Source organism: Maniola hyperantus, chromosome 9, assembly GCF_902806685.2.
Source record: "Maniola hyperantus chromosome 9, iAphHyp1.2, whole genome shotgun sequence".
Lineage (NCBI taxonomy): Eukaryota > Metazoa > Arthropoda > Insecta > Lepidoptera > Nymphalidae > Maniola > Maniola hyperantus.
In genome coordinates this window covers 3,589,475-3,616,291 of record NC_048544.1, presented here as the reverse complement: position 1 = coordinate 3,616,291, position 26,817 = coordinate 3,589,475, and the positions used below count along the sequence as shown (strand labels likewise).

General features: G+C 37.8%; 2 protein-coding genes across 6 annotated transcripts; one reads left to right on the top strand and one right to left on the bottom strand.

The window, feature by feature from the left end:
• Window positions 1-1,141: 1,141 nt before the first annotated feature.
• On the bottom strand, window positions 1,142-11,357 carry LOC117985422 (isocitrate dehydrogenase [NAD] subunit gamma, mitochondrial-like). Its single transcript, XM_034972134.2, has 9 exons — window positions 11,036-11,357; window positions 10,514-10,628; window positions 9,999-10,150; window positions 8,815-8,959; window positions 7,613-7,758; window positions 6,921-7,072; window positions 6,242-6,381; window positions 5,589-5,649; window positions 1,142-1,507 (listed from the first exon to the last, which is right to left on the bottom strand). Exons 1-9 carry the CDS (start codon window positions 11,269-11,271, stop codon window positions 1,431-1,433), a joined length of 1,224 nt encoding a protein of 407 aa, XP_034828025.2. The 5' UTR covers window positions 11,272-11,357; the 3' UTR covers window positions 1,142-1,430.
• A 918-nt stretch (window positions 11,358-12,275) lies between these two features.
• On the top strand, window positions 12,276-26,147 carry LOC117985421 (transcriptional repressor protein YY1-like). 5 transcript variants are annotated; one of them, XM_034972129.2, is made up of 12 exons: window positions 12,276-12,566; window positions 14,376-14,493; window positions 15,976-16,075; window positions 18,272-18,383; window positions 18,889-18,956; window positions 19,751-19,882; window positions 20,540-20,635; window positions 21,389-21,490; window positions 21,978-22,079; window positions 23,316-23,436; window positions 23,948-24,067; window positions 24,821-26,147. In XM_034972129.2, exons 2-12 carry the CDS (start codon window positions 14,404-14,406, stop codon window positions 24,951-24,953), a joined length of 1,176 nt encoding a protein of 391 aa, XP_034828020.1. In that variant the 5' UTR covers window positions 12,276-12,566; window positions 14,376-14,403; the 3' UTR covers window positions 24,954-26,147. The 5 variants fall into 5 exon arrangements, with proteins under 5 accessions (XP_034828020.1, XP_069357121.1, XP_034828021.1 ...); XM_069501020.1 differs by having other exon boundaries at window positions 14,364-14,493; window positions 18,892-18,956; XM_034972130.2 differs by having other exon boundaries at window positions 14,364-14,493.
• Window positions 26,148-26,817: the final 670 nt, after the last annotated feature.

Below are 26,817 nucleotides of genomic sequence, written 5' to 3'. Positions count from 1 at the left end.
TGTTTATATGGGCAATGTAAATGGAACAAAATGCTATTTATGTTTATATGTGGATGACGGCCTATTGTTTTCTACGAATAAGTCTGTATTAAAAGAGCTTATCAGTGACTTGCAAACAATTTTTGAAATAAAAACAAGCTCAGTTAGTAATTTTGTCGGAATGCAAATAGAGAAATGCAAGAAATACTGGGTTACTGAGATGCAGACTATGCCAATGATGTTGACACCAGATGCTCAATTACGGGCTATGTATTCATAAAGAACGGAGCAGCAGTAACTTGGTCCAGCCAACGTCAGCAAACTGTAGCTCTATCGACAACAGAGGCTGAATTCATGGCAGCCTGTGCCGCTACCGAAGAAGCCATTTGAACAGTTATTAAGTGATATTGGTGAATATAAACAACAGACATTGTGCCTAAATTTAGATAATCAGAGTGCTGTAAGTGTTATAAGAAATGCTAATCTTCATAAAAGATGCAAACACATCGATATTAAGTATCATTTTGTAAAAGAAAAGTAATATGATAAAGTAATTGAATTAAAGTATGTTTGCAGTAGTAATCAGTAGGTTCGCTGATATTTTTACTAAAACTTTGAGTAGAGACAAGTTTTCATTGTTAAGAGAAAAGATTGGCTTGGTAACACTTAATACTTAAAATTTTAAATGTGTCATTCTGTTGTTTAATTTTTGTTACAGTTTATTTTGTTGTTTAAGGCTTAAATTTAGTGGGAGTGTTAGATGTAAAATTTGAAGCCTATTATTAATGTTACCCGTACTCATTACATAGCACTGTGTCTATGGCTCAATGCCTTCTATTCTTTCAAGAGTGATCTCTGGACGCTTACGTTGGCATATACAAGTTGTTAAGTTGTAACAATTATTTAAATTAATTAAAAGTTATTAGTGCACAATTCTATTTTATTTACACATAAAATCATTAAAATTGCTTCGCACGAGTCCGTCTCTATATGATTTTACATATTATTACAAAAATCTGAATAAAGACGCTAAGATCACCAAATAGGTTTGCTATAAGACTGGTATTAGATAAGGGATACACTCAAATAAAATGAAATAACATTATTTTCTGACAAACATACATTTATTTGTAATCTTATTTTCATACAATTTAGTTACGTAATTTATATATTGTTCTACTTATTTTTAATTAATACATACCCAACCTACCCTACGATAGTAGGAGAAATCACTAACTACCCATATAGGTAAATGCGAAAAATTGTTTGTTGGTTTGTCCTTTAATCGCGCCGCAGCGGAGCAACGGATGGGCTGATTTTTTGCATGGATATAGTTAAATACCTGAAGAGTGACATAGGCTACTTTTTAACCCGAACGCGGACGCGGACAAAGTCGCAGGCTACAGCTAGTATTTCCTAAAATAAAGTTACTGTACGATTTAATACTTGAATCAACAATAAGGTATAAAGGATTTTCCAAAAACAACAGCGGCGTCGTCATTTTCTCTTGCCATATTGCCCATATTATCTGGAAAAGAAATTAAACTGCTGGATCTGGTGTGTAACATTTTCAAAATCATTTTTTTATACACTACTTACATAACATTAATACTTGTGTAGGTATTTCATTCATTGTATATATCATGTGTTAAATAGTAGGTACAATTAGGGATATGTTATTATCAGACTAGATTTAGGGTTTGTTTTTAGGTAGTTATTTAGATAGATTTGTAGTCAATACTGTTTCTATTAAGGGTTGTTTAGAAGTAATAAATATTATAATATCTCGAGCGTGCACAAGAAACTCCGGTGCACGGATAAACCCGACCAGGTTTTTGCTGCATCGGAATGAAGTTTGTAATCTAGTATTTAAAAATGTATGTTTGGTTTAAATAACAAAAAATAAAAATAAACCACGCCAAAATAAGGCGGACTTTGATACGCGTACAACACGTTCTAATCTACTAAAGCATTTCAACTAAGAGGAGCACCACTATCCAGGATGTAACCAGAACGCTAGCAAAAACGAAGACAGGTGATAGTACTGATGATTACTGATATAAATTCAACCACAAAACCAAAACACAACCACAAAAATAATCGCGAAAAAAATAATATAAAATCCTATGTTTTGTAAAAGTTCACGATATATTTTGCAAATAAAACATCTGACTGACGGTAGAGTTCATTGCGGAAGTAGGCCACTTCGAGTCAATGCTGCGTTGCAGGTGGGGCATTGACCCGAGTTTTGCACGCTATACATTGCGGGTTTGAAAAATACTAAATCACTAAAACTACAAAATGAGACAAATGGTTGACTGTGTTTAGGCAGTAATACAATAACGCTGAGTTTTTGCTAGCGTTCTGGTTACAGCAAGTATAATAAACTTCGTACTTCAGTGTTTCCAATTTTCTTAATATTTCAGTGGGGCTTTCTTTTTATAAAAAAGATTAGTTGCTTTGGTTGACGTTTGTGAGTTTCCAACCCACCTTGTCGAAGGTCTCGTTAATTGAAATACGTAGTATGAACTAATTTTGATGATATTTAAATGAGACCAATTCAAAAGAACTTTTTAAGTCCTTTCAAAACATAGCATGAAAACGTACAGTAATCGACAATCTTTATGGCCCTTTTGAACTATAAGCTGGGTTTCGATGCACTGAAAGTCAATTTTAGGTATAGTCGACGCATTTTAAACCGAGTTGTCGAGTTATCGGTCTGTTTCGCTCGCACTTACAGGTTGTAGGTAGGTGCGAGCGAAACAGACCGATAACTCAACAACTCGGTTTAAAATGCGTCGACTATAACAGCGGAATGTAGCCTCCCTCGCACGCCCGTTTCCTATGCGCAAGTTCGAGCTCGTTTATTGGTAGGTTGAACTCGCCGCATGGTTCAGAGCGACCAAGATTGTCGATCACTGTTATTAAGCCCAATTCCTGATTTAACAGTGTTATACAGTGATCGCAAAACCAGCGGCTCGATTGCGGTAGAATGATAGCTACAATGTCACAATCGCAATCATCTTTGATTGGTTGATGCTTTGACACCACACTACAACACAGTAGTTTAATTGCATCATAAGCTTGTTACATGATCAAATCAGAAATGAGGAGATCCGTAGGAGAACCAGAGTAACTGACATAGCTCAATGAGTTGAGAATCTGAAGTGGTAATGCACACATGCTTCGAAAAACCGATAGACGTTGGGTCTTGGGTCCCCAAGGCGATAGAATGGCAACCTCGCATCGGAAAGCGCGGCGTTGGAAGATCCCCCACTAGGTGGACAGATGGCAACAAACGAGTCGCAGAGAACCGCTGGATTCAGGCGGCGCAAGACCGTGGCGTGTGGAAGTCCCTACAAGAGACCTAGTATGTCCAGCAGTAGACGTCTTTTGGTTGATAATGATGATGATGATGATGATAAGCTTGCACAATACAAACAAAACAACAATTAAAATGAAACAACAATCTACATACTTTAACGATTTTATTTAAGTTTTTTACATATTTAAAATAAATAACGTAAATTACAAGGCAATACGTAAGGTAGTCCTTTCCTAGAAACATTATCTAGGGTGTGTTTCAATTCAATAGATAATGATTCAAACCTTACTTTTTCACATTTCATGTTAAGTAGGTATAACAATAATTTAATTTAATTTGTAAGTACAATTTACAGTACTTAATGAAATTCATGATTTTTGGCTATTTTAGTAGGTAATAATAATATTTTATTAACAGGAACTAAATGGCAATTTTTGTGCAACCATTTTTCCCCATTACATAGGATTGTATATGTGGTTAAACCACGCGAGTAACTATAATTATTAGAGTACTATAATTATTAGAATTATATATAAATTAAGTTTTACCAAAAAAATAGGTCAAGAAGTGAGAGTAGGTAGATTATAGACACGTAAAATACGCCGTCTAAAATAGAAGGCGAAATTAGACTTATAAAACTGTTCTTGTATTAGAAACTTCCGTTAAATGTAAATAAAACGCCTGTAACTGTATAAATAAGTATCAATGTACTTTCCAATATACCTAATCTGTGCATTAGTGAAAAATTTTAAAATCAAAAATGTCAAAAATAATATTAAAGCATGACGTCTTAAAATAAACAGAAACTTCTAATTAAGCAAACCATATTATAACGCGTAAAATTTAACTCCTCACGCGCCATCAAATTTCATGTCAAAAGTACGATTTTAGACCTTATTTTAAAGGAGAACCGTTGACATGACAGTTGACCCCATAGAGTTAAAATGGTCACGTACCAGGAGTCATTTTTTACGGACTATACATATGTTTAACAATAAAAGTACTATAGTCCGTCCAAAATGAGAACTCGGGCGCCTTTTTAGCTCTATGTGCTAAGTGTCATGTCAAAAGTACGATTCACCTTTTATAATAAGGACTAAAATCATACTTTTGACATGACAGTTGACACAAAAAGTTAAAATCGCGCGTGTGAACTAAAAATGTATGCGTTATGTAGCTTTTACTGTTTCATAATAGAGAATTATAATTAAAAAGCATAATGATAAATAAAGCACAATTTGCGGTCTAGATGTACGACAAATACTGGCAAAAAAAACAAATATTGCTAAAAAACACAAAATAAGCTAACAGATGCTTAAAACTACAAAAAAATACTTGTTAGAAAAAAAATGATTTATTGTTACATTTTTGGCTATCTATATTCGATACGATTTTGGCACTAGATTCAATTTTTTTATACATTTTTTGCTTGTTTTTTTTTTTGTAAAAGTACTCCTAAAGTTTAATTGATCGTGTCAACCTTTTCCAAAAAGAACAACATAAGTTTTGTCAATAATTTTTTTTTATTATTTTGTTTACAAGAAATACGATCTTTCTATCGATTTATTATCGATCATTGTTAACAGTCGACTACAAAGTAAATAAGCAGAAAATGATAACTATCTTTGTACTGTGTTTTGAATTTTTTTTGTGTTTAAGACAGCTGCATTTTTAATTAGGTCGGTCAAATTCACTATACCCTGTCCATTTTACTGTTTTATATTTGATAGATTAAATTGGCATCCCAATCGCACCATTGCGTCGTTTAAAAATTAAATATTTGAAAAATTTTTGGTATAATGCGTAAAAATTAGTTCTCACGCGCCATTTTAACTTTTTCTGTCATATCAAAAGTACGATTTTTTTTATTTTTTTTTAAAGGTAACCCGTTTTATGTCCTTATTTTAAAGGTAACCCGTACTTTTGACATAACAGTTGACCATGGCGCGTGAGAAGTCATTTTGTACGGACTATATTATGTCATTTTATTGTATTTGGCAAATTTTCTATATATTTGATAAATAAATAAATAACAATTTTAACAATATCTAAGGCGTAAAACCTACCAATAAATTTTATATAATTAAATAATTTTAAATTTTCGTAAATACGATACGAAAATTTCACGTAGTTTCGTATAAAAACTTTAATGACTAGAAATAGTGCAAATATAAAAGAGAAAATAGTATAAAGGACAGATTATATAAATTAAGATCTGCATATATAAAGATCGTTCATCCTCAAACAAGCTAGACAGCAAAAGTTTAACAGCGGCCAATATTACCCATGATATTGTTCACGACGTCGGTCGATGATGCGGTGCCGCCTACATCTGGAGTCAACACCTACGAAACAATACTTTAATTAACACAATAACAATAGGATGCAGAGGCACTAGGACTGGCTTACTTTCCCTAATAACTTCGTCGGCATGGATTTAGGTTTTTAAAAATCCTGTAGGAACTCTTAAATTATCCGGGATAAAAAGTAATCTATATCACTCTCCAGGTTTTTAACTATACCCATGCAAAAATCACGTCGATCCCTTGCGACGTGATTGAAGGGCAAACCAATAAACCAACAAACCAACAAACAAACACACTTTCACATTCATACTAAGGGCACTGATTGAAATAAAAACCGATTATCTTTATCTAAATATATAAAAGGATTGACTGACTGACTGATCTGTCAACGCACAGCTCAAACTACTGGACGGATCGGGCTAAAATTTGGCATGCAAATACCTATTATGAGGTCATCCGCTAAGAAATGATTTTTGAAAATTCAACCCCCAAGGGGGTGAAACAGGGGTTTGAAATTTGTGTACTCCACGCGGAAGAAGCCGTGAGTATGTAGTTTAAAAATATAATCGGATAAAATAATCGTTTTTTTTATTTATTCGATTATTTTTCAATGCATTGCGGCATCACCTACCCTGTCGACATTGATGTTCTTGGCGACGGCTCGCCGGATTAGGTCGGCGTGGTAGTGGTGGCCCAAGTGTTCCAGCATGTCCACGGATGCGTTGATCATAGCTATAGGGTTCGCGATATTCTTGCCCGCTATGGCCGTACCTGTGGTGGAAAAGGCACGTTAAATCACGTAACGACCTGTAATATTATCTTTAGTGCTTGTGACATATATTACGCGACAGGTCGAAATGGTAATAGGGGGTGGGAACGCCCCGCACACCCTCACAGCCCCCGTGGTAACTCGGTGCTGGCGAGCGCGGGTGACGTGCGGGGCGTCCGCCCACCTCATACCCCGATTGCTATCTCAACATGTCGTTGACTATAGTTATTGAGTTATTTTAAATTCAAAGCGAAGCGAAGGACACTATAGTAGAATCATGAGCGTAGCGAGGTAGTATTCAATATATGCCACCCGGGAACAACATATTGTGTCACACACACTATGTATTTTTCATAACTACCTATGAGAAAAAACCAAACACATACTAAAGCACGAACGCGGATCAATTAGAAGTTCAAACTCCCTTATGAACAAAATAGAAATTTTGTCCCACCATACTCTGTACAAGGTACGAAACGGAACCCTCGGTGCGCGAGCCCGATTCGCACTTGGCTGATTTATATAATTTAGAGATAGTTACCAGTGTTCCTAGTGCCAGGCTCGAAGACCGCGTAGTGGTCGCCATAGTTCCTGCCGGACAGCAGGCCGGCGCCGCCCAGCAGACCGCACACTACGTTGGACACGATCGAGCCGTACAGGTTGGTCATTAACATCACGTCGAACTGGTGGGGCCTGCAATTCATTGGTTTTTTTTATTGAAGTAAAAGTTATTCGGCACAACGTGTGAGAGTAACTCACGATGTCTTCACATAATTCACGAACCAATCACAAACATATTTACAAAAAACATTCGAAATTCAATTCGAAAATGTTTTCAAAAAACATTCGAGTTTCAATTAGAGACATAGTTTCATATGTGATTGTGACTCAAAATGATTAGCGCCCACTGAGATCTTTGTCTGGTCAGTGTCTCAAAATGGTAAGCGCCCACTGAGATTTTTGTCTGGTTGGTGCCTCAAAATGGTAAGCGCCCACTGAGATTTTTGTCTAGTTGGTGTCTCAAAATGGTTAGCGCTCACTGAGATTTAAGCCTAGTTGGTGCCTCAAAATGGTTAGCGCTCACTGAGATTTTTGTCTGGTTGGTGTCTCAAAATGGTTAGCGCCCATTCAGACTTTTGTTTCTATCATTTGTATGGGATTATGTAACAGAGAGAGAGGGCTATACTAACTTCTTTCCGCGGATAGAGTATAGGACAAAGTAAAGGTACTCACTTGGCAACAAGCTGCATACAACAGTTGTCAATAATCATGTCATTGTGCTCAATCTCTGGGTACTCGTCCCTGGCGATGCGTCGAGATGTTTCCAGGAACAAACCATCCGACAGTTTCATAATGTTGGCTTTGTGGACTGTAGTCACCTAAAATCACACTCATTTATTATAAGGCGAAAGTACAAACTTTGTGTCTGTGGGTGTGTTCATTACTCTTTCACGCAAAAACTACCTTCTTGACGTATTTGGCTGCTGGGAATGGAGACAGCTTATACCTCAACTTAATATATAGGCTACCTACTTTCTATCCCGGATTTAAAAAGAGATATCCACGCGGACGAAGTCGCGGGTATCATCTAGTAAAGTATAATAGAGGTCTTTGCGTCGTATTCATTGCTGTGGGTATTTTATAGCTTTTGTGATCTAAGCCTGGAGTCTCCATAGCTCAGGCGTTAGAGCACTTTAGTCTTGTAATTCAGGGGGCAAGAATTTATAATCCCTCTGCAAAAAAAACCCGCGTAAGAATTTTCCGTGACTTAAGTAGTCAATTTCTGCATGGTATATAAATGTATTATTGCACAATTTTATCGCCCTCGCGACGGTCGTTAGCTCAAACTGGGCCATAATAGTACCATAGTCAACAATCAAGTGTTTAATTTATTAATACAAACATATTAGAAAGGCATTCCGAAACAGTGGTTGATGCATATTTTGACGATTCGAAAGTAATTTTTAAATACATGTCAAAAATTGCGGACCGGCAGGATTCGAACCCGCGTCTCCTGTTGATATGTATTTAAAAATTATTTAGACACTAGCTGATGCCCGCGACTTCGTACGCATGGATTTAGCTTTTTAACAATCCCGCATGAACTCTTTTTTTTTAAAGAATGTTAGCCATATTAAATGACCAATATTCCCCTTTCCTCCTTTGGTTTTCTGGGATAAAAAGTAGCCTATGTCACTCTCCAGGTCTTTGACTATACCCATTAAAAAAATTACGTCAATCCGTCGCCTCGTTGCGACGTGATTGAAGGACAAACCAACAAACAAACACACTTTCACATTTATAATAGGTGTAGTTGATTTCCTTGAAGTGTAAGTGAAACACTGTAAAAATTATAAAATATAGATTCAAAAGTACTCGTAAAAGTTTATTCAAACAAAAATATTTCTATTCTATTCCATGGCACATATACTAACCTTCTTCCTTCCATTCCTCTTGGCAAACTCGAAGGCGAACCTACAAACTCTTTCGGAGTTTGTGGCAGTTACCACTTTCATAGACTCGATAACACCGTAGACAGACTCGTGCTCCAACATAGCGTATTCGCCTTCTGTGTTTTGTCTATGAACAATAAATAAATTCATCGATTGGAAACATTGAAATAAAATGCTCAAGAATTGAAATCAGTGCTTCAAATGCGGCTCGAAAAATATCAGCCAAAAAGCTTATTTCAAATTACTCAAACTTTTATTGTATTAGAATAAATATTTTTGTTGTCACTTGAAAAATTCAAATATTTTTGTCAATGACAAGAGGTCTTAAATATAAATATTTGCAATCGTTATTAAACTTTATATACAAGTGTTAAGGTTTATAATAAACTGAAGTTGTTGATATTATAATTTTTTTTTACATTTCATAATAAGAAAGATGTGTATAATATGTGTGCAAATCAGGCCACTTGAGCGATGTCAATCCGTTTGTGAGCTCTCATCAATGATTGGAAAAGATAGTGCAATGTGGGGTGACCAACCTTAAACACTATCATTAGACTGTGGATTTCTAGGATTGTGGGATTATGATCCTTCATCCATACTATTATTATAATGTCTGCCTGCTAGTATTCCATGGCACATCTATTTAACCGACTTTGACGAAAAGCACGATAGTTTGTAGCCCAGGGAAGGACATGAGCTACTTTTTGTCCCATGAGGTTTTTAAGAAAACCTTTTTTTAAAAATTCAGATACACTTGACTGCAATCTCACCTGGTGGTTAGTGACGATGCAGTCTAAGATGGAAACAGGCTGACCCGGAAGTGATATGGCAGTTTTTATTTTACAAACCCATGCCCTAAGCAGAAATACTCAATGACCTAAGCAGAGTTTTGCAAAACTCTGTTAAGGTCATTGAGTATTTTTTATTTTTTGTAATGAATATTAGCCAAGTTTATCAAGCTGACTAATATTCCTCTTTTCCCTCCAACTAAGCGTAAAGCTTGTGCTAGGAGTAGGTGTGACAATAGTGCAACAGGTGGGGTGACGGCGACTTTTGGAATTTCAGTTCGCTCCGTTAACCGCTGAGCTATTGAGGCTATTGTATTAAATATTGTGTCTGCTGAATTACTATCAACACAATGCAGCAGCCAATCATTCTCATACCTGATGATAACCACATCAATGTCCTTATGCCTCGTGGGGATGCCAGGGAAGGACTTGCAATTCAACACATATGCGTACATGTCCAGCTCATTACGCAGGGCTACATTGCGTGATGTCACGTATGCTGCTTCGCTTTTTGTTTCTATGTTGCCCTGAAAATAATAAAGTAGTTAAATTGTACCTAAAGCAAAATTAATTAACATTGGCAATACAAAAGCAAATAGTTCATTTCTCATTCAAAGAGCTGCATCGTAATATTGGCCTTTGATAATAGTTTTGATAGCTGCAAAGTGTCGCTACTAGATGGCATGAACAGTCGCTTCAGTACTGAGTGAACAAACATATCACAAATTTCGTCAGTAAGCAAACCATAGCTCAATAGTCAGAGCGTCGGCGCGATCCCAGGAGACGCGGGTTCGAATACTGCTGGTCCACAATTTTTATTAGAGAAAAAGTATTCGTGGGGGACAAAAAAAAATTAAAGGACACACAAAGTTGAGAATAGTATACAGTACCTTCAGTCCAACACCATTCCTCTTGATAGTAGTGATAGCGTACTGCACATCCTCATCATTGTCTATCGTAGGGTCAATGTCTACAACCTCAAAATCCACTGGTGCTCCAATGTACCTGAAACATAATATATAAACTCATTAAGTGAAGATTTTTTTGTTAAAAAACTGGCCAAGTGCGTAAGTAAGATTGCAAGTAAAATTAATAATTAAATAAGTTTTAAGAACAAAGGCTGTATTAATTTTACAAATATTCAGTAGGTATTTATATACAAAGAATATAATATTATTGTACGCGTCAGGTCGAGATGGCAATCGGGGTATGAGGCGATAGGAGTCGCGTATTATAGGACTAACAACAAGGCCTATTTATAAAACAGTAATAATAAACACGAATCAGTAAAACTCAAAGCTATTACATTGATATTTATCTCACGTGATTTACAGCCCTTAGCTTTAATTAGATGCTGTATCAGATTTCACTACAAGTAATGTAGTATAAAAGTACTCAGACAGGGTACTTACTTGAAAATATCTCTGACATAGCCCATAACTTCTGGACCAATTCCTCCACCAGGTAACATGGTAACAGCATGACGACCTCCATACTGGGCGACAGGAATGAGTTTCTGCTTCCGAATTACAGGAGTTTTATGTTGCATATCAAAATCGGAGAGCTGGGCAGGCGCGGCGGCCGAGCTATACGCCGCGCCCCTCAACTCGGGCACGAGCCGAATTTTAGAGAATAGCCTCACTGCCATTATTTATTAGTGGAAATCTTGAAGAAAATTCTCAAGTATTGAATAATCACAGGAAGTAAAATGAATGAAAATTGAATAAAGTGAAATGACAGTGACAACTGACAGTAGATAATCATCGGTTAGCTAATTTTTCGTATTTTTTCACTAGATGGCGTGGTTTTGGCATATCTGTCACTGTCAAGTATCAAAGTGTTGCCTTATATGTATATGTCCCCTATTCTTAAGGTATTTTATTCATTATTACATTATTTTCAGTAACTAATGAAGAAACGTTATATTAATTTATCTACACCCATGCTATAAATCCTCTATAAAAGATTCTGAAACAGTTAGCTTATTGCCAACATTAAAACACCCAATGTTCTAATAACCATTATATCATCCAAACGGGTGATCCCGCAATCGCGCAGCGGAAGAATTATAGCTACAATGTCACGATCGCAATCATCTCTGATTGGTTTACGCTTGCTCACTATTGGCTTGCAATGCATTGTTGAAAAGAGAATCGCACAAATTCAGCCAATCAGAACAATTGAGATTGTAATAATGATGGATGCAGGTTTTAGACAATCGCCCTACAGGTCTGCCAGGGCCGATTCTCTAGTACACAATCTCTAAACTAAACTAAATTAACAGGTCTAAATCTAGTGCTTTCCTTTTCCGCAAGCAACATTATGAAAGGGATAGCAATAGATTTAGACGTGATATTTTAGTTTACCTGCGAAATATGCACCAGCAAAATAATATGGACACCACGGATACCATGGCTTCCAACACAAATTTTTGTATTAGTACCGAGACGCTACATAAGATGGCGCTAACAGCTATTTTATGTACTCTCTTATTAAATTGTTTTCAAATTAAATATATTTAATAAATAATTTGGAGACAGTTAATTATAATTGATTTCATAATTTTGTTTTAATTTAATGTCAAACCAAAATAAAATGTTTTTATTAGATGGCAACGTTCGACAATATTTTTTTCGAAGTTCTGGGTGTTGCTGCTTTTTAGTTTTTCTTTTGACGGAGTTTCGGCAATGGGAGCGGGCGTCCATTTTGCGTCGCCATATTGAAATTGGTCGGACATCTTTGGACGCCATGTTTAGTCGGACATATTTTATAAACATTTTCGCGTAAATTTCAAATATTTTTGAACACTAAATATCGAACTTTTTTTCACTTAAGTGTGTGCCATGGTTTGCAGTGAAAATTGCTGGGAAAAAATTCGTGCCTACGCAAGAATCCATATTTGACTCCAGGGGCCGTGCAGCTTTTGTTATAATCTAAATAAAGGTAAACTATTTCCACCAAAAACAATCATACTTTTTGACACATTGTAACAAGTGTTTCCCAATTTCTGTGTATTTACACCCAAAGACGAGTCCAAGGGGCAGTAGAAATGAAGGTCAAACATCGGAGGTTGGTCTTGTGAAAGATTGGCGTGGTCGTTTTATATAATTGTTGGAAAAAATCGTTCGTGTACCCGGCCGGTCTCTATGTCAACTAACCAACCAAATGTACTTAAATAATTATTCTGCGTTCTTTCCAGTATATTCATTATTATAAGCAGCAATAGGGCGCGTTGAAGGACTTCATAAATTAATTAAGCATGTGAGCTGATTTGAAACTTGATATAAACACTTGGTTACAGCAAAACTAGTTCGGAATGTGTGACGCCCATTCGCGCTTATCGACATCCAAAACATACTGTATAGGTAGCTGTTTACCGTTATTTGCAAAGCCGTAATCTAAAAATAACGAGTAAACTTGTAATAAAGTTCATTAATGATGATTATTGTGAACGCAAATTTAAAGTCAACTTACTTTGTAAACAAAAAGTGACAGTAAGTATTTTTTTTTAATATGACAGGCACAGACCCTACACTTTACAGAGATATAATATTTTCTCCACATTGGATCTTGAAAAGTTATTAAATTCATAGACTTAGAATTTTTTTTGCTACGCTCAAAGCATATGATTAAATTTTTCTAAACACCCACAAATTTTACAACAGCTGTATATGTAGGAAAATATAATTGTCTATACTTTTGAATTGAAAATTCAATTTTTAATTCAAATTTCGAAATAAAAATTCTAACCCTCTAACAAATAAACCTGGAATAGCGGTGGAATAGTTATACTCTGTTTTGTCTTTTTCCTTCAAATGTCAAATTACTGATGACAGAGAAAGACAAAACAGAGTATAACTATTCCACCGCTATTCCAGGTTTATTTGTTAGAGGGTAATACTATAAAAATATTTTCATAAATCATATTTGAAATTCATAAGCATACTTGAAATTCAAATTAACTCTTAAAAGTTGGCTCGGAAAAAGGCACTGAAACTATAATGGTCATCATATTAAAATTATTCAGACAATTAAACATGCCAATTAAATTATACAGGCCTTAATTACATTTACTGGCATTTCAAATAACTGTAGTTAGATAATAGTTGGAATAATTTATCTCAAACAAACAATAATTTAGGGTTTTTTTCAATCACTTAGGTTTACTCGCTTGGTGTATTTTGCTATTCCAATAATTGAACAAAACAGTGTAATTAGGTACACTCTTGATCAAAATACTTTTTTCAATAATCCACATATTTTAGCCTACTGAATTGTGCTGAAATTGACTTCTAAATTCATGATTTTGATCACTGAACACAAACTCTAATTAATTTCCAAGAAAAACAGTCCCAAACTGGGACTGGGAAACTGCGTCCAAAGTTTGTGATTTCAATCAAAATTATAATTATTAATTATATATTGTTCTTGTAAAATTTTATATCATGCAATTACACCATTTTATTTGCCAGCTCCTTAAAAAATTATAGTCATTACTAGATGATACCCCCAACTTCATCTGTGTGGATTCAGGTTTTTAAAAATCCAGTGGGAACTCTTTGATTTTCTGGGATAAAAAGTAGCCTATGTCCTTCCCCGGGATGCAAGCTATCTCTGTACCAAATTTCGTCAAAATCGGTTGAATGGTTGAGCTGTGAAAAGCTAGCAGACAGACAGACACACTTTCGCATTTATAATATTAGTATGGAAGTATGGATTTTTACTATTGTACTTTTACAGATAGGGGCAGAGATAGGCTCAGGCCTCAAGTTAGGTCAAGATGATGAACCAAGAGATAATGTGTGAGGTGGAGATAGGCTCACACGGTGGTATGGCAGAAATAGATGGAGATGACCAGGTTGGAGTTAAGGTAATGCATATTATTAAGGTTTTTTTTATAAAAATGGTGAGCAAACAAGCATTCGAGTCACCTGATGTTAAGTGATTACCGCTGCCCATGAACATTTGCAGTACCAGAGAAACCGGCAATGTGTTGCCACCTTTCAGGAATTCCCCTTGAATAACCCCATGTTGTAATCTAATGGGAACGCCGCGGAAGGGAGTTGATTCCACAGTATGCATGTGCGTGGAACAGATACCCAGATGGTCAGGGTGAAATTGTTTGCGGTGGCGTGTGGTGCGGTTGTATAAAAAGGGGGATGGAATGAGATCAAACAACTCTTCAGAGCACTTCCCATTATAGAGGCGATAGAACACACAAAGAGAGCTTACTTCGTCCTCGTGGACTACTCAAATTTCGAAGCCCTATTTTGCCCCCTTAGGGGTTGAATTTAAAAAAAAAATCCTTTCTTAGCGGATGTCTACGTCATAATAGCTATCTGCATGCCAAATTTCAGCGAGATCCGCCCAGTAGTTTGAGCTGTGTGTTGATAGATCAGTCAGTCAGTCAGTCACCTTTTCCTTTTATATATTTAAGAAAGATTATTGTGATGCGTAGTCCTCGTGGACGGTGCTCGCGTTTCCACGATTTCTGCCGCGTCAGGACTCTGGTGTCAGTTTCGGAAAACCGACATGGCAACTGTGGAAACGCGCTAAGCAGTCACGTCTAGCATTGCAGCCTGAACATGCCTGCGCAATAAGTTTTTATTTATTTTTTTATTTTATTTTATTTGGCACACATACAATACATATATCCTCACCCTTATATAAATGCGAAAGTGTGTTTGTTTGTTGGTTTGTCCTTCAATCACGTCGTAACGGTGCAACGGATTGACGTGATTTTTGCATGGGTATAGATAAAGACCTGGAGAGTGACATAGGCTACTTTTTATCCCGGAAAATCAAAGAGTTCCCACGGGATTTTTAAAAAATCGAATTCCACGCGTACGAAGTCGCGGGCATCAGCTGTTTTACATATACTACGTCACTTATATACAAACATAGGCTGATAAATAAGTTTATAAATAGGACATTCATTTTTAATCAATTCATTGTTATAAGTCCCGCAAATTGCTAAAGCGCGTGGCCGCCATTTTAGTGACGTCAGCACTAGACTGAAGCTGATGATATGTTTTTATTTCGGCTGACGTCAAAATGACGTAATTTCGATGTTACTGAGACATGGTTCCACCGCAATAGCAATTTGCGGGACTTATATCAAATATTTGTTTTATTCATCACTAGCTGATGTCCGCGCGGAATTAGCTTTTTAAAATTCCCTTGGGAACTCTTTGATTTTCCGGGATAAAAAATAGCCTATGTCACTCTCCAGGTCTTTAACTATACCCATGCGAAAAATCACGATCCGTTGCTCTTTTACGACGTGATTGGAAGACAAACCAATCAACAAACTAACACACATTTATAATATGGGTACTGATCATTGTTACAGTATGAGGAAATAGAGACGGTGCAGTACGAAGAGTATATAACAGATGACCAGTACGAGGAAGTTGAGGAGCAAGTGATCGGTATGCAGCACTTGGAGGAAGGTAAAAACATTGTGCTCAATATGTTTTAAGCTTTTCTTTCAAAGGTTTAACATTTTCATGCAAAATCTAATAAAGGTAAATGGGCATACTTGACCTGCTTTGCCAAAAGTGGCGGACATGAACCAAATTAGTGTAAGTACACTATTTAAGTCCCGCAAATTGCTAAAGCGCGTGGCCGCCATTTTAGTAACGACAGCACTAGACTGAAGTTTCGAGCCGATAGTATATTTTTACTTAATTTTTTTTTTAAATATTAGCCATGTTAAATGACTAATATTCCCCTTTCCTCTCCAACTAAGCGTCAAGCTTGTGCTAGGAGTATGTACGACAATCATTGGTGCAACGGGCGGGGTTTGAACCGTCAACCTTTCGGTTTTCAGTCAACTCTTTTACCCGTTGAACTATTGAGGTTCTGAATATGCATCAAATGACGTGATTTCGATGTAAATGAGACGTGGTTCCAGCGCAATAGCAATTTGCGGGACTAATACTATCTAATACATACTTAATTTCGCTTGTGTCCGCCGCCGTAGGTATGGTTTCCATACTAAGGTGCCGGTTTATCTTTAACATCGACACTGATACAACTAATACTCTGGCACAGGCTGATAAGCATTTTTGGAAACTGGTAACATTAGAAGTCTGAAATTTTCCTTTATGACTACTCATTGCTTAGGAGAACTATAAGAAAGAATTTTTCTATGAAAGTTCGGCATTTTTAGTAGTAAACAAGGAACCCTTATAGTTTCGCCATGTCTGTCCGTCCGTCTGTCCTCGGTTAACCTCAGAGACGTGCTAGAAATCTGTAATTTGGCATGGGTATAAATATTAATCACGCTGACAAAGTGGTGGAGTAAAATTGTGATACGCATTTTTTTTTTTGGGTAGCTCCCCTACATGTAAAGTGGGGATGAATTTTTTTCTCGTCTACTCCATAGTGTGGGGGAGTGAATACAAAAATGTCAGTTGTCACAAACAAGGCAGTGCAGGTCGTGTGCCGGGGGGCTCTAATGACCTATGACCTTAAAATCGCGAATTCAATTCCATATTTATCCATAGAAAACACCAATTTCCATATTTCTTACTTCAAAAATAATGAGCTTTTATAGAAAAATTCATACTGTTCACTTGAGTTACAAGAACTTTCTGGAGGAAGCTTTCACCGAGATTATAGGGTCCATCCCAGACTTAACGCACTAACATTAACTTTTAATCTTACTTACTTACTAATGTAATTACTTACTAACCACATGAGGTTTCTAAAATACTGATAAGAAAAAATGTAAAGGTATATAAAACACAGAACAACAGAGACACGTGCTATCTCGTTCATGATTTCCGCGTAAAAAAACATGGCGCATAGGTAGCAACCAATAGCAGACGGACGCGCGCTGATTGGCTGAGATATTTTTGCGCCATTCAAAAAAAAGATTTCTACAACATTGGTGTAACTAATCCAATCCAATCCATTAGCCTGTTTGCGTTCACTGCTGGACATAGGCCTTTCCAAGAGCGCGCCACCAAACACGGTCCTTCGCCTTCCTCATTCGTCCGCTCCCCACCACCTTCTTCAGGTCATCGGTCCAGCGGGCTGTAGGTCGTCCCACACTGCTCTTACCGGTACGCGGTTTCCACTCCGAACACGTTTGCCCCATCGGCCATCGGTTCTGCGACAGACATGACCTGCCCATTGCCAGTTCAGCTTGCTAATCCTTTGAGCTATGTCGGTCACTTTTGTTCTTCTGCGAATTTCCTCGTTCCGGATTTTATCCCTGAGAGTTATATTGATACCCAACATAGCTCGCTCCATAGCGCGCTGAGCAACTTTTAGTTTGTGGACGAGACTAACTGTCCCACGTTTCCGTAACTAATATAGTGTACATACTAAACTACTATAATGGTGAAGCTAAATCTATAATATAAAAATGAATCACTAAATAAATCTCGGGAACAGCTGAACCGATTTCGCTAATCCTTTTTTTATAATATTCCTTGAAGTACAAGGATGGTTCTTACGGAAAGAAAAATTTAATTCAACCTCCCCCTCAATTTTCTAAACTCCACCCGAACGAAGCCGGGCCACCCCGGCTTCGTTCGGGTGGAGTTTAGAAAATTGATGAGTGGATCAGCTAGTAGTCAATAATTTAAAATAGTTTATACAGCCGAAAGTTATATTAACGTCGGCGGTGCTGACAGATTTCACGATTTCAGTGGGCAGCGAGGAGGTGATCCTGCCGGGCATACCAAGCGACGACCCGCTGCACCCGCCCTACGACCCCGTCTACCACATGCCGCCCTCCACCAGCAGGTACCATTACAAAGTTATATTGACGTCGGCGGTGATCCTGCCGTTTCAGTGTTAATATTCTCATATCTAACGACATGTTTGAAAAAAAAAACCGATCAAGTACGAGTCGGACTCACACACGAAGGGTTCCGTAACATCGTACAAGATATTATATCTAACAGTTTTATGTTGAGCACTGCAAGGTAATGACGGACTATGCGCCATATAATTGTGATTTAGTGAATAAATTTTCTCGTGAACACATTTTTTTTCCATATTCACCACCACAAATTCACGATTTTCGGATTTTTCCTATACTTTTGCTATGAGACCTATCTACCTACCACATGATTCTAGGTCAACAGAAAGTATACCCTACAGGTTTTCTTGAGAGACATGATGGACAGATGGACAGACAGACAATAAAGTGATCCTATAAGGGTTCCTTTGTTTCCTATTGAGGTACGGAACGCTAAAAACTACACCATCATCACCATTATGATGACTTAATTCCCGTTTGTTTCAGAAGAGGTCGCGGCAGACCTCGCTTGAACGTTGGTCACGCTAGCAACGTACAACACCTCATGCCTATCGGTGAGTGTGATAAAATAAAAGTTATATCTGATCTGAAAAATCTGATGGAAAAAGTAGATTTCAAGTTTCAGTTTTTTTTTAAAGAATATTAGCCACTAGCTGATGCCCGCGACTTCGTCTGCGTGGAATTAGGTTTTTTAAAATCCCGTGGGAACTCTTTTATTTTCCGGGATAAAAAGTAGCCTATGTCACTTTGCAGGTCTCTTTATCTATACCCATGCAAAAAATCACGTCAATCCGTTGCACCGTTGCGACGTGATTGAACGACAAACCAACAAACCAATAAACCAACAAACAAACACACTTTCGCATTTATAATAAGGGTACTGATGTTAAATGACTAATATTCCCCTTTCCTCTCCAACTAAGCGTTAAGCTTGTGCAAGTTGTGACCAGCTTATGCTCGCGACTTTGTCCGCGTGGACTACACTAATTTCAAACCCCTAATTCACCTCCTTAGGGGTTGAATGTTCAAAAATCCTTTATAAATTTGGCATGCAGATAGCCAAAGTTGCCAAATTTCAGCCCAATCCGTCCAGTAGTTTGAGCTGTGCGTTGATAGATCAGTCAGTCAGTCACCTTTCCTTTTATATATTTAGATATCAAACATTGCTACCTGCCTTTCATCATTCTAAGTCAACGGGAAGTACCCTATATAGATCTTGATTCCCTTAATGGGTCTTGATATACACAACAGACCGATATACAGACAACGAAGTGATCCTATAAAGGTTCTTTTCTTTCTCTGTAAATACAGAACCCTAAAAATTAATTTAAAAAATTATTTTTTTCAGGGGAAGTTCCCATGGGCCTTATGGAAGGCAATACGGGTCGCACCGCGCGCAGATGGGAACAGAAACAGGTCCAGATCAAAACCATGGAAGGAGAATTTTCCGTTACTATGTGGGCCACGGGAGAGGATGATGGTAAGGATTTTTTAACCCAACTATGTTTTGTGCGCGTGTGTGCGTGTTTGTGTGTGTGTGTGTGTGTGTGTGTGCGTGTGTGAGAGTCTGTGCGCGTGCGTGCGTGTGTGTGAAAAAGTAGCTTATGTCCAGTCCCGAAATGCAAGCTATCTCTGAGGACCATGGATGAACCATTAAAAGTTAGCAGACAGACAGACATACAGGACGCGGCAGAAAATAATGTACATCGACCTTTGGAAAGAGATAGCGGATTTGTAGAGCGTTGTCTCTGTCGTTGACACCGACAAAACGTCACAAAGGTACGAGTGACAGAGACAACGCTCTACAAAGCCAAAATCTCATTCTTCTCTGCCATGAAGAATGAGACATTGTACATTATTTTCTGCCACGTACTGTGCACACTTTCGCATTTTATAATAATATGGATAATATTTTTTTTACAGCAATTATACCTGTAAGTTTTACTCACGTAAATAGCTTAAGTAATTATTTGACAACAAATTGACAGCAAATTTATTAATGTGAATGAGTGTTTACGTTAGTTTTGTCGTAAGTTAATCATGTAAGCTACTTACGTGAGTAAAACTTACAGGTATATCCACAGCCCTAGTCTGTGGTGGCATTTTAAAGGTTTTTGTGACAGTATTTTACTTTCAGATGATGGATCAAATCCAGAACCCGATCCTGACTATACAGAATACATGACAGGAAAGAAGAATGTATTGGGAAATGACACTATGGTCTCTATGCCAGGTAAGGATTTAAGCGTAGCAATTACCGCAATCTAAAGATCAATACAGACACATTATGATAATTATGGACTAAGAGCCAGCACAGGCCAGACCTTCGTTATTTTATCAAAGCTTCCTTTGAGTATTGTCCCCAAACACTGGGAGAAACGTTTGGTTGGAACATGGTGGCTTTGGTAGATAACAGGTAATAAAGGTGTAAAAAATCTTACGTCAAAGTATAAAGTCTAATTCTTCAAAATAGTATTCTGAAGAATTATAGAAGATATATTACCAGTTATCTCCCAAAGTGTTGGGGACAATACGCAGAGAAACTTTCAGCTTTTATAAAATAACGAAGGTCTGGCATGCGCCGGTTCTCTCTCTGTTATTATGATACATGTATATGATTTATTTAATTAAAAATCCTATGGGATCTCTTTGATTTTAGAATGGAAGCTATCTTGGCTTGAAAAGGTAGCAGACAGACACACTTGCATTTATAATAGCAATATGGATATAGAATTTTGACTATGTATATGAACATATTAGCTGACTAGCTAGCGCGACTTCGGCCGCGTGGATTTAAGTTTGTAAAATCCCATGGGAACTCTGACTTTCCGGGATGAAAAGTAGCAACTATGTTCATGCAAAAAATCACGCCAATCCATTGGGCCGTTGCGGCGTGATTGAAGGACAAACAAACACTTTCGCATTTATTATGTGAGTACGAGTAGTGATTGATATAATCATCAATTAAATACTTATGATATTCCAGGCTTAGATCTTTCGGACCCAAAGCAGTTAGCAGAGTTTGCTCGTCCAGGACACAAAATCAGATTAAAGAAACCGTCGCCAGAATCCTCAGATAGAACGATAGGTAAATATTATCTTAACTATATATAAAAGGGAAAGCTGACTGACTGATCTATCAACGCACAGCTCAACCTCTGGACGGATCAGGCTGAAATTTGGCATGCATATGCTATTATGACGTAGACATCCGCTAAGAAAGGATTTTTGAAAATTCAATCTCTAAAGGGGTAAAATAGGGGTTTGAAATTTGTGTAGTCCACGCGGACGAAGCCGCGGGCATAAGCTAGTCTTATAATAAACTAGATGATGCCCGCGACTTCGTCCGCGTGGATTTAGTTTTTTGAAAATCCCATGGGAACTCTTTAATTTTTCGGGATAAAAAGTAAGTAAAATGTGTCCTTCCCCGGGATATAAGCTAACTTTGTACCAAATTTCATCAAAATCGGTTGAACGGTTGGGTCGTGAAAAGCTAGCAGACAGACAGACAGACGGACACACTTTCGCATTTATAATATTAAGTATGGATTAATAAGGGATTTTACTACTTTCAGCATGTCCACACAAAGGCTGTACCAAAATGTTCCGAGACAACTCAGCAATGAGGAAACACCTTCACACGCACGGACCCAGAGTGCATGTGTGCGCCGAATGTGGTAAGTTCCAATAATATTTTTTTTAAAGAAGCCATGCTAATCAGGACTAATATTTCCCTCTCCCCTCCAACTAAGCGTAAAGCTTGTGCTAGGAGTAGGTACGACAATAGTGCAACGGGTGAGGTTCGAACCGCCGACCTTTGGAATTCAGTCTGCTCCTCAACCGTTGAGCTATTGAACCAATGATCGTAAGCTAATTTCGTTTAACGATACATTGTATTGTAGAAAACGGGTACATACCACGACTAATTTGGTGATTTTTATCTGCCGATATTTCAACTCAACTGCGTGAGTCATGGACACGATGGGACTGCAGTGATGCGGGTATCGATCAAATCACCAAAATCACCAAATTAATCCATACTAATATTATAAATGCGAAAGTGTGTCTGTCTGTCTGTCTGCTACCCTTTCACGGCTCAACCGTTCAACGGATTTTGACGAAATTTGGTACAGAGATAGCTTGCATCCCGGGGAAGGATATAGGCTACTTTTATCCCGAAAATCAAAGAGTTCCCACAGGATTTAAAAAAACCGAAATCCACGCAGACGAAGTTGCGGGCATCATCTAGTTTTCTATAATTGGACCAGTATTTTTTTCTATGCAACATGATTCATGTAGCATAGAAATGAGATATCATAAATAAGATCTGTAGCAGAACCAGAGTAACCAACAGAGCTCAGTGGGTTGCGAATTTAAAGTGGCAATGGACGGGGCACATAGTTCGAAAAACCGACAGACGCCGGGTGCTGGAATGGCGACCTCGCACCGGAAAGCGCAACGTTGGAAGACCTCCCACTAGGTGGATGGACGACATCAAGTAAGTCGCATGGAGCCGCTGAATTCAGGCTGCGCAAGACCGTGACGTGTGTAGACGTCCCCGCCTATGTCCAGCTATGGACGTCTATCTGTTGATGATGATGATGAGTATTTTTCTTACCACTCGCTAAAGTCTGCGACTTAATCAGGGTGGATTGAGTTTTTTTTTTTAATTCTGAGGGAACTCTTTGATTTTCTGGGATAAAAAGTAGCCTGTTCTTTCTTTCTTTCTGTTACTCTCCAGGTCTTCAACTATATCCATGCAAAAAATCACGTCAATCCGTTGCTCCACTGCGGCGTAATTGAAGGACAAACCAAAAAACCAACAAACAAACACTTTCACATTTAAAATATGGGCAGTGATTATTCGCAGTTACGATTTTGTGTAAAAACAAAATATTTTTTTGCATTTTCAGGTAAAGCGTTTGTAGAAAGTTCAAAGTTAAAACGACATCAGTTAGTTCACACGGGGGAGAAACCATTCCAGTGCACGTTCGAAGGTTGCGGCAAGCGGTTCTCACTGGACTTCAATCTCAGGTAAGAAAGAGCTGTATACTTCGCGGCACGAACCCTCAAAGTTAAAACGAAATCAGTTTACACGGAGGAGAAACCATTCCAGGGCACGTTCGAAGGTTGCGGCAAGTGTTCTCACTGGACTTCAATCTCAGGTAAACACTATTGAAAGCTACTATTTTGATTCAGTTTTTTTCTCCTATAAATTTTCATCAGGCCTTTTTTTTAAATAAATGAAAATGGCGAGCAAACGAGCAGGCGGGTCACCTGATGTTGAGTGATTTCCGCCGCCCATGAACATTTGCAGTACCAGAGGAACCACCAATGCGTTTCCGGCCTTTAAGGAATTTATTGGTCTGCCCCTTGAATAACCCTATGTTGAAATCTAATGGGAACACCGCCAATGGGAATGGGAATATATTCATTTAATATTAACATTACTAACATAATTATAAGGAAATATTGTTACTAACTCTACTCAATTACTAACTGTGGTAAATATAATAACTAAGATTATTTATTTTTTATGCTTCAGAACGCACGTGCGCATCCACACGGGCGACCGGCCGTACGTGTGTCCGTTCGACGGCTGCAACAAGAAGTTCGCGCAAAGCACCAACCTCAAGTCGCACATACTCACGCACGCCAAAGCCAAGTGAGTATACCAACTCACATAGTAAAGAGTTCTTTAATCACGAGGGTTTTAAAGCCGTATAGGACGAACAATATTCTCCTCTGCTCTTGTATTAACTATTACCAGATACAGTTTAAGAGTTCAGAGTAAGGGTGTTTGTGCACTCATCCGTATTCGGTTCGTATCCGTGATTCTTCGAAGTGGCCGTCATACAAATACGTACATTCTATTCGTATTTTTTTTCACGGATCCGTAAAATCATGGATGAGTGCACATCGCCCTTATCCTGTTATTATGTTGCTTTTTCGAACGCCGATCGTTCGATACTGCTTAAAGGCGATTCACTTAGCCATGCCTCTATAACCATTATTTCACTGCGTATTTATTGTTTGCACCATTATTAAGAAAACCCTTCGATCGAGCCTATGGAGACAGCTTCAGTTGAAGAGTCTTATTAATAGCTGCTGCCGAATGATGATGTACGGGAGCGGTGTGCAGGCTCGACCGTACCAAAGGGAGATCTCCCACCGAGCGAGCGGTTGGTTTGCTCGGTAGCGCCAGCTGGGCCGACGGTTGTGTCTTGAAACTTTTTTATAAAGAAAGAGAGCAAAAAACTCCGTAAGTGCGAGTACTGTCAGAGGTACATTTGTTCGGGACTACGTCATGAAATGTTATCGATTGAATAGCGCCATCTAGTTGCATCTATGGCAACCGCCACAATGACTAAATTTGAATGTGTTGATTCCAGTTTTAATCTTGTTATCATTTCCCCAGATCAAGAAACTCGCTCTCAAGGAGTACTGGCACCAGTTACGAGTCAGCGAGAACGCACACACCCCAATACGTCCAGTTGGAGGTCTCACCCGACGACTCCAACCCACAGCTAATCTTCTACACCCACGAGTGAAACGTGCGTGCGTTGCGTGCGTTGCGTGCGCGTCACAGACATGGTTGAACATGTGATAGTGAACAAGTGAACAGTGGTACTGATTCTGAGCACAACTAAATTTTAGAGTATTTGCATCCTCTTCTTACTAACGTTATATAAAAAGGACGGAGACAGTTTGACAGTTTCAAATTTAATTTAGAGCAGTCAAATCTCGTGACTTTAGCTGCCAGTCGCGAGCCTGTTGTTTAAATTTGTAGCGTGGACTTAAATTTTGAGTTTTTGAAAAAGACGCAGATACTCTAAATTTAGTTTATAGACAGACAACAGAATCGGCGCCAATGTACAGTGAATCATAAGTGAAGTGACCAACTAAAAGTGATAGTGTTTTAAAATTAAAACTTGAAGGATACTCAGTTTTTGAAATATAAAAATTATAGCTGATTCAAGTGAATTATCTAGTACTACTACTATTTACAATTTTTTTTTAATAGACTAAGCAGCTGTCGCTGATGTGTCTATATCAGAAGTGCTTGGAGTTTACCAAATGTTTATCAAATCTATTCTTGAACTGGTTAACAGAACTTGACATAACCACACACTTAAGCAATTGATTCCGTATGTGAACAACTCTGTTGGTCGGAGAGTGTTTTAATGGATTTGACAATGGCAATTGATACAAAGTTATATTTTACGCATTATAGAGAATTATTTTTTAAATCAGTTCGACATGCAACATTTTGTTTATGGATACACTAAACTATCACTACAATAGAGCAATGGGTAAGATTCGAACTGAGCCAACCTTTCGGATTTCAATCCGCACCTCCGATTAAAGGCTCAATTAAAAATATTGCAAGTTTTTATATTTCAGAAACGAGTGAAAAGTGACTTGTGATTAAGTAGTGAGTAATATAATGTACAGATGTTTTATATCAGTCTTGATATGTAGATAGTGTTAGCTAGAAACCTAATTATTATGGACAATTTTAATTTATAGTTTATTCCTTTTTTATCAGCAAATTAGGTACAAGGAATTAAATGGTGGATTAGTTGGTGGTGATTGATAAAAATTGTTATCAGTCTAGTTTAGCAGTCTACATGCGTTTGTCGACAAACAAAAATGTATGTCAAGAAATTTCTGTCTTTATTGGTAGATTTAAAAAGGGATAGACAATTATTCTATTAAATTAATTTTCAAGAAATTATAATATTTGTCGGAGAACAAGGGGGATGGCCGACATCAGAAGGTAGTAATTTCAATTACAATCATTTTAATAGTCACTTATCACACGTGAAAACCACTAGCGTAACGTAACGTAGCTAAACCTAACCCTACCTAGCGACCGGCTCCACCATGTCCCCATACCGGCCCCAGACCAACCAGCTAACCTAGCACACCAGAATTAGTTCAATTAACATCAACTACAACGATCACGTTTGTCTAATACAAATTGGAACGATACAAAAGGACTCACCCGATAAACAACCTGTCTAGATCGCCAAAACACACTCACAGCAACCTTTCACAACCTAGTAGTATAACTTCAAACAACTGAAACCACATTAGGTCACAACGACAATGATAATAATAAAACCTACAGTACGACACACATAGTATCCACTGAGAAGCGACTCTGGCCAAAGCCAAACAAATAATGTCTCGAGACACACTGCGCATCTCATTTTATAATCTCACAATGACGGTGGGGACGATGACGCGATGTTCAATGAGCAATGTCTTTACAATTAAATGGCGGCGAGCCTACATATTAATAAAAATGAAATCGCGCGCTGGTAAGCGCTGTGGTCTTATTAGTGGGAGGTCCTGGGTTCGATTCGGTTCCTGGCAGGGGTTTGGAATTTTATAATTTCTAAATGTCTA

What these genes read in the sequence shown, in the direction of transcription:
- LOC117985422 (XM_034972134.2), bottom strand. Translation starts at nt 11,271, where the DNA reads ATGGCAGTGAGGCTATTCTCTAAAATTCGGCTCGTGCCCGAGTTGAGG. An exon ending in AGAACATCAATGTCGACAGG is followed by an intron (nt 5,650 to 6,241) that starts GTAGGTGATGCC and finishes ATTGTTTCGTAG; the next exon opens with GTGTTGACTCCAGATGTAGG. An exon ending in CGTCGTGAACAATATCATGG is followed by an intron (nt 1,508 to 5,588) that starts GTAATATTGGCC and finishes TTTCTTTTCCAG; the next exon opens with ATAATATGGGCAATATGGCA.
- LOC117985421 (XM_034972129.2), top strand. Translation starts at nt 14,404, where the DNA reads ATGATGAACCAAGAGATAATGTGTGAGGTGGAGATAGGCTCACACGGT. An exon ending in TATGCAGCACTTGGAGGAAG is followed by an intron (nt 16,076 to 18,271) that starts GTAAAAACATTG and finishes CGGTGCTGACAG; the next exon opens with ATTTCACGATTTCAGTGGGC. An exon ending in GCATGTGTGCGCCGAATGTG is followed by an intron (nt 22,080 to 23,315) that starts GTAAGTTCCAAT and finishes TTGCATTTTCAG; the next exon opens with GTAAAGCGTTTGTAGAAAGT.